The following is a 15,050-nucleotide window of genomic DNA, read 5'->3' as shown; positions in this document are numbered from 1 at the left end:
GCTTTTCATATAAATCTTAAAATTAGCTTATCAAGTTCCATGAAAATGTCCATTTGGATTTTAATCAAGGTTATTTACATATATTTGGAGTGATGATACTGAGCCTCCTATCCATTAACATCCCATTAATCTCCATTTATTTGGGTTTCCTTTCTTATGACTCTTCATTTATTTGAGTTTCCTTTAACATTCCAGATGAAATTTTTCTCATTTGCTCCACAAAATTTTACACCACTCTTGTTATATTTGTATTACATAGGACCATATGTACTTTTGTTGCATTACATTATAAATGCACCAGTTAAAATTTTTTATTGTTCTGATTTTGGATCCTGATCTTATATCCAGCAACTTTACTGCATTCCATCATTACTTGCAGTGGTATGTTCATAGATTGTATACAACTATCCATTTAGGTATCATCTGAGAATGAGAATTTTGTTTCTTCCATTCCTGCTTTTAAAGGGAATGCTTCCAAGTATTTACCATTAAGCAAAGCAGTTGTAGATCTTGATACATACGTTATCAGTGTATGGAAGTTCTTTAGCCCTTGTTTCTATATGGTTAATAAGTATTTTTAAAGTTAATAGTTGGTATTGAATTTTACACACTATTTTTCTGTATTGAAATATTCGCATGGTTTCTCTCTAATGGTGATGCAATGGTTTTTATTTGAATTTTATTTATTTTTTATACAGCAGGTTATTAGTTATCTATTTTATACATACTAGTGTATCTATGTCAATCCCAATCTCCCAATTCATCACACCACCACCACCACCCCGCCCTGTGATGCAATGATTTTCCGAGTCAAAATCTTTCCTGGGGTTAACCTGACTTGTTGATAAAGTTTATTTTTGATATTTTAAAGGAGTTGGTTGCCTAACATCTTCATAATACACTTAGCCTATAATGATTTTCATTTCTTGCTATATTGTTTGTAAAACTCTAAGTGTCCAGAGTTTTTTTGTATACTTGGGCAGAGATGGGATTTTTTTTTTTAAGTTCTAGTAGTTAAATTACTACATTTATTAAATTTTAAGGTTAAAAATAAAAATTCCTTGAGTCACTTTTGATAAATTATATTGTTAAATATATTTTCCATTTTCAACGTTTTCAATCACTGTCTTAAAGTTTTCATCAGTATCACAATTTTTTCACTCTGCTGTAACTGCAATTTGTCTTTTAAAAAAATTAGTCCTTTCACTTATTAAAAATTTTCTTGCTTCAACAAAGTGCACTGGCCTTGCACTAGCATTCTACTTTTGCTTCTATTGCTTCTGTATTTTTGTTTTTAAACTGTGGGCAAGTCTTTGCTGCTGAACGTATTTTCTCATTTCTGAAATGAATTTAGTATTTCCTTTCCAGCTCACATATTTCCACTAAGGCTCAAGTAATAATGATTGAAGTTTTCAAAATGGAAAAAACAAAACCAAGGATTTTTATTTATTGTAGATAAACCTGTGAATTTTTTTACAGGCTTATCTACAATATCTTTCTGAACAAGTGCATCCCTTATAACAAATACTTTCTTTCAAAGCATCACAGGCATCTTTGGGAACATGTGGAAGAATCAAAAAGCTTGTGCCCTCCACAGCAGGGTGAAACTTTCAAATGTGACGTTCTCTCTGAGAACCAGCAATTCACTAACCATGGTAATTGAAGACTAATATGAAAAGATGTTTAAAGAAAGCTCTTCCTGAATCCTTAACTACTTGAGCATACTTCATTCTCTTTGTCAACATCAAGCAACCATTTATTAGGTTCCTGACTTCATGCTACACGCCAGTTAAAACCAAGTATCTAGGAAGTTAAAAGGTATGTGATTTCTTTTTTCTTTTTAAATATAAAGATCATTAGTTAGAAAACATGAAAATAATCTCAAAAGTCCTACTGTCAAGTGGATTTAGTAGAGCACTGAGGTCTTGCAAATACCTCATTTCAGAAAAGTAGGTTAGCATGAAATATATTAATTCAAATCTAAACATATGAAATAGGATCCAAAAGGATTTGCTGCAGCTGCATCTGAGTGTTTGGTGACTTAACACCACGTCGCATGTCAATAAAGTCCCCTGAGATATCCTACTGCAACTGGTTTCCTCTGGTCCCATTTCTATAATTTTTATTCATCTAAATATTATTTCCAATTTGGGACTGTTTCTTTAACGAACTAGAACATTTAGCAAACTACTGATTTGATCAGTACTAAGGAGCAATATGTACAATTTCTAGGGAAGTGCTCCAACTTTGGAATAGGAACTGGAATAAACGAAAAATCTCTGAATTATCTAAAAACAAAATGACAGACCTAAATAGTTGGAGTAAAACGAAAAGTATTGGAAAAAATTACCTTTAGAAAGGCTGACTCATTTTTGCTATGAATCATTTGCCTCTTGAGAGCAAGAGTCGTATTAGATCAAAATGGTGATAAAGTGTATATATTAAGATAGCTTGAGTGCCATTTAAATTGAACTATCCTTCACACTGGACTTAGTGACAGGATCATATTGTATTTATTTTACCACCTTCTTATTTGTTATGGTAAAGGGAAGATTGTATAGTTTGTTTCTTTCACTGGATGTTGCAGAGAGCTAAATCTGCACTATTAGATGGAGAAACAAAGTTGGGCAAAATTCCTCTATCTGATAAAACTCATTCAGGAGAAAGTGACTAAGGTTCAACAGTGGTTCAACATTTATTTCACTATGTGAATACCCAAGAAATGTACAATTTTAAAAGATGAACAGAGTCCAAATAAAGTCATTTTTTAAAATTTTGTTTATTGTAATTGTTTACCAATGGGGAGACGCAGTTTATTTACACCAGCAGCCATGGGGCAAGGGGAATACACAGTTAGTTAGCAACCTGTATAGGATGAACTACTTATGCAAAAATAAGACTCTCCAAAACAAAGGACAATGGTGAGCTTCACTACACTTCCCCGATGATCCCAGCATGCGATAATGCCAGGCAATGGCCCCTGGGCATGCGGTGGTGGGAACTAATGTATGGAAGAAAAAGCCACAAACCACAGAAATTTGTAAAGAACCCCTTCCCCCCCCATACACACACACACACTCAGATACATAATAGAATTACAGGGTGATCAATACACTTAATTGAGGAGATTAGGACAGGAATTCTGCTGTTAAGAGGAAAGATAGGGAAAGGGAGAGTTCCTAACCACTGTTAACTATATGGTAGGGAGCATTCTCTCCCCCAAAAAGAAAGGAGTTAGTTTGTCCCCTCAGGGCACCTGTTGGACCTAGCCCACCTCATACCCAACCAGGACCAGGGGCTACTGCCCTAATAATGGGGAGCAAAAAACAAAAACACAAACCAAGAGGGAGGTAATATGAACCAACCATTACTCAAAACTATTTCCACTTCTCCCTCCTCTAACCAGGAGAAAAGGCCAGAAAGGAAACAGTAATGTCACAATCAGAGCTCCCTCTCTGAAGGAGGAGTGGACCATGGCCTTACCTTCAGCCTGCTTCCCAGCTATTATCTTTAAGTAGGCCAGAGTCTCACTTAGACCCTCCTTTCCTTCTGCATCCCCTCAGAAGGAGATGTCTCTAAAAAAGGCAAGGGCAGATAACCCAACATTATTTCAGTTCTTGCCAGGGTTTGACTTTTTAAACAGTTATTACAACTCTTGGATTGAAGACCAATCTGTAGCTAGGCCCTCAGCCTGAGCAGGACAACTCTAGAGGGAGAATGCAATAATAAACAGTCTCGAGGCCCTATTACTATGCTTCCCTTAACCCTCTAGAGTATGTAACCCAAATCAGTCCATACAGTCCAAACAGCTCCTTCTGGGATAAGGACGGATACATGCACAGCAAGGGTTAGAGAAAATGGATCAGAACCTACGCCGTCCCTGTGCCACTCGGCCTTGACTGCTTTTCTGCTTAGGTCCTAGGGGGCAGTATCCAAGTGGAGGTGGGAAGATATAACTCCTCAGGAACTAAGACACAGCAGGAAGGCATACCAGCAAGGAGTCCTACAGGAGAAATGCTTAGGCATGACACTGCTTTTCATATACAAAAAATTACTTTCTCTTCCCATCCTAATCCCAATAGAGGGAGCCATAAGAAAGATTCTGCTCTCTCTCACAAAAACAAGAAAACAAAACAAACTTAGGAGAAGCCAAGGAAAGGGAAACTGGGCAGCCTTCAGAAGTAGGAGCATCAAGAGAGAGAAACTGAAAGTGGTCAGCGCGAATGTAGAGCGGCAGGCAGCACCCGGGGTGGTGAGCTGCACCAGATCGGCACGGAGCAGGGGGCTGGAGGGACACGGGGCCAAGCCAGACAAAGGAGGCTGGGCCCCTTACTGGGGCACAGAATGAGGTAAGAAAACATTTCAAATAAAGCAGCACCGTTCCCGCTCACCTTGGGGCTCCCAGCCCTATACACTTCATCAACTTCAATCCGGGCGCCAAGCGGAGGGTAGTTTTTGATACTCAGCTCACACTTCCCATCCTCCCCTATCCCATTCCCTAAAAGCAGAGGGTTTCTGGGGGCCACTTCCTGACTTCCAACAACAAAAGGACAGCTCTTGTTGTCAAGAAGGTCCAAAGGGAGCTGAGTGGAAAGGGCTGCCCTTCGGGAGGGGCAGAGAAGGTGGTGACAGTCTAGATGTTCACTGCCACGGAGCTCTGTGACTGCCCAACCCAAGGAACAGGGGCGTTCAATAGGATACTGCACAGTCAGGTGAGGGTGGCCCCAGTCCTGCTCCTTGGCTCCTAGCACTAACCCATTCACATTAGTGAGCGCAGCTGAAACAGGTCCCCTCGGGGCTCAGCTTTCAAACCACAGCCTCCTGCACAGCCATGATGCTCTTCCATAGTTCACTCCTGCCCCGAAAGTGGGAGGCAGGTAGTGACCTGGCATAATAACCAAGTCAGACCCATGGACTTGCTAGGTCACGAGTAACTCAGAGTAGGAAAATGCCCCACCAAACTGTTGTCCACAGCACAATACATCCAGATATGAATCCTGCAGTTTGAAAGATCGTGCATAGTCGCAGAAGGCCCTGCTACCTCCCCAAGGGACCATAACTTAACCCTCAGCCTGCCTGGATAACCAAGTCATTCATCTGCTAAGCCTATGCCACCAGGTGGGGTGCAAGAAAGAGGGCTCTGTTCAGCAAAACGCTAGCCCGTGTCCCCAACTCCGCTGAAGTCACTGTTAAACGCTGGACCTTTGGGAAACTGGTGGCTTTGAGCTTTTCTTCTTCTTGGTGTCAAGACCACAGAGCTTCTCCTACCAGATTCAGCTGGGAATTCTTTTTCTTGGCTTTCCCAAATCGGAACGATTAATATCCAGATCTCATAAGTGACTTTCATTTGTCTTGGAGAAGCCCAAATCAGAGGCTCAGAGATCAGAGGTGCAGTCCCACTGAGGCCCAACAATTAAGGCCTGACCATCAGTTATGTCCAAACGGTCAGTTATCCAGAAAGCCCTTGACATCAGGCAGGCAGAAAGGCTGAGGAACCAAAGAACTTTATATGCTGAGCACACAGATGCTCACCTGTGCACTGGGGACAGGACAGGGTTCTTGTGCACTTTCTGGTGGGTTTAGAAATCAACCACTGCATGGCGTGCAGGATGCACAGCACCGCCCCTCCTGTCCAGGATTTCAAAGCTGATCCAAAAGTAATACACTTATACAAGGATCCGAATTCCTAAATTCTCCACTCCAAGTTTTTAAAGGCTAGGTTCTTCAATGGGAACTGGGACTTTTGTCTGATTTTTTTTTTTTTTTTTTTTTTCTACTTAGCTACCTAACTTCTCAAAACCACAGGACTGGTCTATGTTATTGTCCTGGTCACCCTCAGACTCTCATATTGCAGCTACTGGAATTCCGGAGGTGAGCGTTGCAGCTGCTGATCAGGCCCATTCCCAGATTCTCCGGGAAGGGAGCAAAGCGGGAGGCGACACGCTCCTTTATCTTCCACTGGCTGAATGCCAAAATCCTTCACGCTACCAGTCTCTGCGAATTCCAGGTAGAAGTAGCCACACTTGACTGCCCGGTGCACCTCAAAGCAGAAGCCCAAACAGGAATCCTCTATTAGGTCTACGTATATCTCCTGAGCGATGGCCTCTAGCTTGTTAGTATCCAGGTTAGCCAACGAAATTTCCTCCATTTTAATCTGTACACGACCGTGGAGAGGGCGCTCGGATTACTCACAGCTGCACGGGCGGCAACACGTCGGGCTCGGCCGGCCGCGCCTAGGCCTACAGGCCTGTCAGGGCCGCGTCTTCAGCAGCGAGGGCGGAGGCGTCGCGGCGGCAGAGGCAGGGCAGCTGCAGCAACCAGCGGCGACTGCTCCGGAACCCCAGGTATCTCCGTTTCTTTTGGCGTCTCCCCGGGCCTGGGACTTTCAGCTCGGGCTGGCCCCAGACTCACCGCCGCCAAACGGTCTCAGTGCCTCTCTCCGCGGCCCCGGTCTCTTCCGCTCGCTGGTCCGGGTTTAGCCCCGCCTCCCCACTTCCGCTCCTCAGCACGCCTGCGCATTGGCACCGCGCAGACTCGCCGGGTTCCTCCCTATGCGCAGCTGCTTGGGTAGCCCTGGAGTTTTAGGAAAACGGATGGGAAGAACTAAAACGTATCTGACTGTCATTATCTCTAATTGTGAAAAGATGATAAGGATGCTGTTTTATGTTATTTTGTTTGCAGATTTAAACACTCGCTAATGAATTCTTCGTCCATGCTTAATCGATTCCCTCTTGAAAAAGACAAATGACAACTATGTGCACATTTGTGGTAATGATCTGAAATACAGTTTTAGAACTAGTTCTCCGGATACGTTTGAAAATTTGACATATAATTGACTTACAATCATTTATACTACTGCCGCAGTTGTCATTTAAATCCACTAGATGGTGCAAGGAAACAAATTACACTAGAGTTTATCTTTCAGTCTTTTTTTGAAAGAAAAACTAGGCACTAAAGACGTAATTCATATATATTGATAATATGAACCTAAGGCGTTTATTTCATTTATAAGACCATTAAGTCAGTGTGACTATAAATAGATCATCATATACTGTACATCTCTAAAATAATTCAAAGAGAAAATTATATGTATATTTTCTATTGAAGAGGGAGGAAACCTGAAATATGTTAAATACACTGGGAGGTAAAGGAATCTTTTCCTAAAATTGTGCTGCATGAACTGTGGGATCTAGAGCCAGTCTACCTGGGTATAAATCCTAGATCCAACATTTAACAGTTCTGTTTCCTCATCTGGATAAAGCTAGTTCCCATTTAATAGTTAAAATTAAATGATATTTAAAAAAAATTCTTCTTGTGACAGCTTCTTACATGTAAGTAAGCATTCAGTAACTGTCAGCTATTTTAATCATATTAGTTATGGACTTGAATATAAGAAAATTTTCCTGTATCTTGTTAGTTTCCGCCCCCACCACTGTGAAATACAGTAGCCTCTTGTACCTTTATACTTTATTAAGATATAGCTGTAGCCAAAGAAACAAAATTTAAAAAACAATACATATTTGTATCTGTCTGATTCTATAATTTCCTTTCCAGAGTAAAGGAAAATATAGACATGTATCTTTCCAGACAGATACAAATAAGAACTTTCTAATGTATATGATCATCAGAACACTATTAGTTTTAGAATTCATTCTTAATATCTTACTCTATATTTTTATGAGTAGAAGGTTAAGTACCAGTTTAACTTATTGGTTTATGAGTACTTAGCTGGTACTTGTACCCGTCCAAATTTTCTGATTGTGTGTTTTATCATCTTAAAAGACACAAATTGACAGATATGGAGGAATTTGAAAGCCTAAGCTACTTAAGACCCATGCATGACAAGAATATTTTTATCTGGGACATAACTTTTTTTCCATTGCAGCCTTTGTGTAATTTATACATTCTCCATTCAAAAATTGGTATCATGTTTTGATATAAGTTGAAATCTGCATATAGACATGTGCTAAGTCATAAAATATAATGATCAAGTGCATAAGTTCTTGAGTCAGACTGCCTCCCTCCTACCAGTTACTGTCTATGTGAACTTCCCTTATCTACTTCTGTAAATCACAGTTTTCTCACTGTAAAATGTCAATGACAATTCCCATCATAAAAGCTTGCTGTGAGATTTAAACTTGACAATGAATTTAAAAGTCTTCACTAAGTGTCTGACAAATAGTATATAATATTGTTTACCTACCTATTACATGTCTAGTTAGGTAAGAAGATACAGATGTAAATACAATCATTTCCACTCACCCCTCTCCCATGCCTTCTCCAAATTTAATTTAAAGCAATGATTCTCAAATATTAATCTGTATATAAACCACTCAGAGATCCTTTTAAAATTCAGATTATGATTCATTAGCTCTGGAGTAGGACCTGGGTTTTCGCATTTCTAACATATTTGATGCTGCTGGTTCGTGGGCCATACTTTGAGTAGCAAGGAATTAAAAGGGCTTGATAGTGGGCAACTGTTCTTCATAGTGATTGACTCCCATATAATTTGTTCTTGCCAAATTATCATGAGAGACTTTGCGTGCTTGATTTTGACAGAAGAAGAACAAGTGATTGTTTTTCTACCCTTTAAATCCTCCTTATATTGTGAGAGTTAGAACTCCAATCCGCAATTTATTTAATGAAGAGTTGTAGTCTATAAAGTTTACTTCAAAATATATACAAGAGACCATAATATTAATTGAAATTCAGATAATCAGGGCTATGACTAGGTTTAGATTTCCTGTCAGTATTTTATTATATTTACTCTTAGGAAAAGAACACTCTCATGACTGAAAATGTGTACTTATGCTCATTGTCACCTTGTCACCTCTCTTCTACTTGTATCATTTAAGATGGCCTTACTTCTTGTTAAAACGTACTGAAACTCTTTATGTTAAATCAATGACATGTCACAAAATGAAGTTAGAAAAACCTTAGTTCCACTGCAATTAATAGGGTTGAAGGTATTTAAGCCTTTGGCATGCAAATATTTTTAAAAATAGAAACTCTCCATTATCTAAATCATTTTTCTCAATACAAAGCAAGTAACAGGGGTTGATTCTTCATAAAAGAGTGATCTTCAAAGAATATGTACATCATATATGCTTAAAATATTTAGTGTACAAATTAAGGGAAGTAAAATTGTATTGTGAAATTTAATTGTCTTTGATTATTCTCTTCCCATTCAATAACTGTAATATATGCAGTGGGAGAATCAGCTTTTGCAAAGAGGAGCATCTTTTAAATTATTTAAAGGTTTTTATTAAAGACTGAAATTCCATATTTTTTTTTGTATTCACATAAAATAAAACAGTGAAACAGCAGCGTGCATTCAGGAAAAGACCTGGGAGCCAAAAGACCTGAGTTGCTGTCCTTTTTCTGCCACTAACTTATCAGGTGACCTTTGGCAAAAAGGCGAATTCACATTTGTAAAAACATGGACTCATGTTTTCTGAATATCCCTTTTAAAACCAAATTTCTGTGAATCAAGAAATCTGAGGAAATAGCTTTCACCAAATTAAGGGTCAAGTCACTTCTTATGTACCGGCCAACAAAGTTCAAATGTTGGATCCTGAGGGTTTTCTTACCCCAAACTAATCTGCTCTCCTACCTAGGGCATCTTGAAGCACCTCCACATGTTTGGGTTAAGAGCATTATTCATCTACTGAATACCAGGTGCGTGTTGTAATTATTTTGCCTAACATCTGAAGATGTTGCCTGTATGTGTATGTGGTCATTTTTAGTGGAAAATTTTAATTTATCTAGTGATTTTGACTCCTATGAAATCCATTTTCATCTATAAAATATTAGTTAAAACTTTACTTGCTTTTCTTTAGTTACCTAGGTTTTTAAGGTAAGTGAATAGTAAATCAGAGAGAGAGAGAACATTTGACTATATTGTCTTCTTTTATTCACATGACCATGCTTTATGTCAGAAATAAGCTATATAGTATTATGCCTTTTTGTCTGTAATTTGCTAAAAGAAATATATGTGTGTCATAGCTCAACAGTAAACACTCACATGTCCTTCTAGGCATGACCAGCTTGAAGTTTCAAATCCATCCTCTGCTGAAATCCATTTTTCAGGATTTGCATTTAAAAACTGATTATCATGACTTGCATGAGATTCTGAGATGCCAAAATTTGATATTAGATAAGGGTGCCATGCTAAAATTGCAATGTCAAAAATAAATTTACGATTTTAATCTGCCCTACTAAATTGTGAAATCAAGGTGACAGTGAACTTTGGCATTTATGACAACTCTGGCTTCTGCTCTACTAAAGAAAAAAACACTGTAATCCTGAGCTAACTACACTTAGTAAGTAGTGTAGTATGCTAATCTAAAATAACAATTTTAGGACTTAGCATAACACAGTCTTTTTTTAAAAAAATTGATCTTTTGATAAATCAGTTGATCAGCATCATTTTGATCTATGGAAAGGCTCTCTGGAATTATTTCCACATATTTGTTTGTACAGGAAAATGTTAAAAATATTTTTCAAGTGTTTATGACACTGCCTTTGAAGATTATAAGCTATTTCTTAAATAAAAATATAATCATTATTGCTGGCCTCTATGTGAGAGAGTCGGCCTGGTAGTGCAGAGAAGGATATCTGTTTACCTTATATATGAATATAAGGATGGGCCCAGAAAAATGTAAACTTAAACACTGAAAATCATTTCTTTTTTTAAAAATTTTATTTATTTATTTATGTAGGCTGTGTTGGGTCTTCATTGCTGTGCACAGGCTTTCTCCAGTTGCAGCTAGTGGGCGCTACTCTTCGTTGCGGTGCACGGGCTTCTCACTGCGGTGGCTTCTCTTTGTTGCAGAGCATGGACTCTAGGCGCATGGGCTTCAGTAGTTGTGGCTCGCGGGCTCAATGGGCTTAGTTGCTCCGTGGCATGTGGGATCTTCCGGACCAGGGCTCGAACCCATGTCCCCTGCATTGGCAGGCGGATTCTTAACCACTGCGCCACCAGGGAAGTCCTTGAAAATAATTTCTGATTAGGCAATGCTGATGTGATGTGGCAACAATTAACAGAGACTTTAAAAAAAAACCTTATTTAAGAGAATTTCAAGCTTAGAGAAGAGTTGCAAGACTATTACAAATAATAACTTCTATATACCTACTCTTCACCCACGTTTACTTAACATTTTGCTCCTTTTACTTTCTCCATCTCTCTCCCTCCCTCTCTGTTTCTCTCTATCTCCCCTCCCCCACCCCACCGCTGACCCCTCCTCTCTGAGGTTTCCTTATCACAAACTACTCTGAACTATTATTTTTCCTAATCTATATGGTCAGTAAATTGCAGATATCATTCCCTATTATCCCTAAATATTCAATGTGTGTGCCTTAAGAACAGGCATTCTGGGCTTCCCTGGTGGCGCAGTGGTTGAGAATCTGCCTGCCAATGCAGGGGACACGGGTTCGAGCCCTGGTCTGGGAAGATCCCACATGCCGCGGAGCGACTAGGCCCGTGAGCCACAATTACTGAGCCTGCGCGTCTGGAGCCTGTGCTCTGCAACAAGAGAGGCCGCGATAGTGAGAGGCCCGCGCACCGCGATGAAGAGTGGCCCCCACTTGCCGCAACTAGAGAAAAGCCCTCGCACAGAAACGAAGACCCAACACAGCTATAAATAAATAAATAAATAAATAAATAAATAAAAAAGAACAGGCATTCTTTTACATCACCACAATATAATGAGCGAATTTAGGATTTTGACTTGTTTAGGAATTACCTAATATCTTAAGTCTAAAATAAACTCCATATACAAATATTTCCAATTGTCCTAATAATGTCCTTTATAGTATTTTTTTCCCTGGATCTAATCCAAGACTACATATTGCATTTACTTACTGTGTCTCTTCAGTTTCCTCTAATCGGAACAGTTATATAGCTGAGAATTTTGAAAATAAAAGGATATTGTACACAAGGTCAAAGACATTCCATTTCAATCAAGTGTGAGTAGAATAAAAAATATTTTTAAGGACATGCAATTTCCCTAATTAAAGCCTTGATTATGGTAAAAATGTATCTTAGCAGATCAGGACGCTGTAGCAATGTTGCTTGAAAATAAAAATGATGATGAAGAAAGTTCGTCTACCAGAGTAAGTTTGCAATACTGACATGTCAGGGTTTTTTTGACATAGATGCCTTCTGGAACTTCTATTACATCCATTTTTAGATATATTTAATGACAGTAATATTGATTCCTTCCCTTCCCTGCTAACGCATGTACTTTAGGAGATCTTGATCTCGCTAACTCTAGTTTTGCCAAGCACAATACTTCTCAGAAATATAACCCTCAAGGCTGATGAAGAGTTTCTATCATGATTTAAACTGTTGCTTGGGCCTGTCCTGATTAGTAAAACATGCCTTTTGGTTGCTAGTACACATCAGAGTAAACCAATGGAAAGTAACATCTAAACTTAGGAATCATTGAAAATAAAATCATGGCTTTCTTCACTTAACCAGTCTAATAGTAAAAGGAGGAAACTATAATAATATATTCAGGGCTTCCCTGGTGGCGCAGTGGTTGAGAATCCGCCTGCCAATGCAGGGGACACGGGTTCGAGCCCTGGTCTGGGAAGATCCCACAGGCCGCGGAGCGGCTGGGCCCGTGAGCCACAATTACTGAGCCTGCGCGTCTGGAGCCTGTGCTCCGCAACAAGAGAGGCCGCGATGGTGAGAGGCCTGCGCACCGCGATGAAGAGTGGCCCCCGCTCGCCGCAACTAGAGAAAACCCTCGCACAAGAAACGAAGACCCAACACAGTCATAAATAAATAAATAAAAACAAAAAACAAACAAACAAAAAACAAAACAAAAAACTTAAAAAATATATATATGTATATTCAGGTCTGATTAAAAAAATTAAGGCCAGAGATGTTAAATGAATTGTCCAACTAGTTGGTGGCAGAATTAGAACTAGACATTAAGGTTTCTAACTCCGAATTTTCTTTCTGTTACACAATGGTGTCTCCAGTACATACTTTTTAATTTCAAAAAAGTCAGTAGTGACTACTTCCTATAATGCATTTTGTAAAAACACTTTAGAGTCAGCGTTAATATGTAATACATCAAAATCTTACTGCTAATGTAGCATGTACCAGTGGCCAAAAGCATAAAATATTTTTTAATCATTCTTTGCTTATCCACAAGGTGCTAAAACCCATAAAGTGAGGCTCTACACAATGTGCTCTTTAATTTTTTTATGCTAGAACTTTAAAAGGAGAACTTTTCAGATTAAGAAACCATGCATTCCACAAAAAGATCATAAACTTAATTTAGAAATGTATTTTGAGAGAGTTTTAAGAATCAGATGTTCACAGAAAAGTTTTTACTGCCTATAAGTAGTGTTATTTTTAGAAGTTTTTCAACAAATTGGTTTTAAGTTGTTCAGTGCAACATTGTTTCTTTCTGTGTTTTTTCCTTCTTTTTCCATAGTTCTTTGCTTTCAAGTTATAGAGAAGTTTTCATGTAATTAATTGAACATACTTTTTTTCTAATTTGACTAATGTCCATTAGGCTTGTTTTTATCTTTCCCATCAATAACTGTCTCATATTTTCTTAAGTCAAGCTGTTAGATTGCTGGGTGGGATGCTTTTACTTCTTATATTCCACAGACAGGCATCTGGCAATGGCCACCATGTGAGAGATTAATTTTCTTACAAAAATCCTGGTAAATGTAGAATTAAGAGCAAATTTAGGTACTAACATGAAGGTATCTCAGAATATCTCACAGGTTAATTACAGATTTTTTTTTTATTAAAGTAACTCTGGTTTCTCTTGTTGGACTTAAACTCATTTCATATTACCTCTTTTTCCTTCGTTTACCTGAAGCCGCTCTTTGCTTTTCAATTCTCAGAGGAATTCCAGAACCTTGATTTGTCCCTATTGTCAGAGATCATTAGTTGTCTTCTAGCCTCACTTTTTTATATTTGCTAAAACATCATTCTTATGTTATCTTACCCTAACTTTACCCAGTTCTCACTCTGTATGAACATCACCGTCTACTGTTATCTTACTAGTTCTCATTCTATATGGACATCACCATTATTTATGTATTGTATGTGCCTATTTTTGCTTCAAAGGCAGAGTTGAGTAGTTGCAACTGAGACCATATGGCTTGTAAGCCTAAAATATTTACTATATAGTCCTTTAAGAAAAAGTTAACCTATGGTTTATGCTATGGTTCTGTTAGAAGGACAAAATAATAGAGAAAGAATTATTATCATCCTTCACTTTTATTATTTTGTTGAAAACTATTGCATTATCTTTCTGGAGGATATAAGGGGAACCTGGAGATACCATCTCTATAATCTGCTTTTAGCTTTTATTGAACACAATTGAGAATTCAGAATTTTTCATTTTCTACCCTTAATAGCATAGGGAAGAAAATTGACAGAGGAGGATGCTTCACAATTATTAGATCAATTGGAAGATAAATTCAAAGAGACAGATAACAGTACTCTAATGATGATGGTGAAACGGATTATGGATGTGAAATGGATTGTGTAAGTGGAGTCTTAGACAATTAGACAATGAGTCTTCAGATGACAATATCTAGATGAATTTTTCTAGAATATATACGTGAACAATATATTTCCAAGAACAAAGGGAGTAGGTGATTTAATCCAGTTGCTGTTAAATAGGAAAAACCTCATCAGGCAATGTTTTACAGTAAGGACCTAGACTAGCCTATTTTGCTAAAAGTAGGTGTTTTCATCTTTATTCATCTTTTATGATGTTGGTGTGCCAAAATTTACTTATTACAAAAAAGCTTGTAATGTTTAAGTTTATTTAAAAATTTTGAATATAGTTGTTTTCGACTATCTTTTTATTCTTACCTCTGTGAATTATTTATTAAATGACAAAATTATTTTTAGGAGTTCATTGGGTCCAGATAAAAAATGATGGTGATAATTTTCTTGATATATTGAGGGCTAAATATTAATGACAAGAAAGAAAGAAGAAACAAATAAAAAGGAATGAACTTAGGCAAGTTAGATATAGCGGTTTTAAGTCATAGTTGTTAAAAATTAA

At 38.1% G+C, this 15,050-nt stretch overlaps 1 protein-coding gene across 1 annotated transcript; it reads right to left on the bottom strand.

Annotated features, from left to right (window-relative positions):
• Window positions 1–5,723: 5,723 nt before the first annotated feature.
• ATXN7L3B (ataxin 7 like 3B) lies at window positions 5,724–6,471 on the bottom strand. The gene has a single exon (XM_036866650.1). The coding sequence runs from the start codon at window positions 6,146–6,148 to the stop codon at window positions 5,855–5,857; it is 294 nt and encodes a 97-aa protein (XP_036722545.1). The 5' UTR covers window positions 6,149–6,471; the 3' UTR covers window positions 5,724–5,854.
• Window positions 6,472–15,050: the final 8,579 nt, after the last annotated feature.

This window comes from Balaenoptera musculus, chromosome 10, assembly GCF_009873245.2.
Source record: "Balaenoptera musculus isolate JJ_BM4_2016_0621 chromosome 10, mBalMus1.pri.v3, whole genome shotgun sequence".
Taxonomy (NCBI): domain Eukaryota; kingdom Metazoa; phylum Chordata; class Mammalia; order Artiodactyla; family Balaenopteridae; genus Balaenoptera; species Balaenoptera musculus.
Note: the sequence above shows the minus strand (reverse complement) of the source record. Positions and strands in the feature narration are given on the sequence as shown.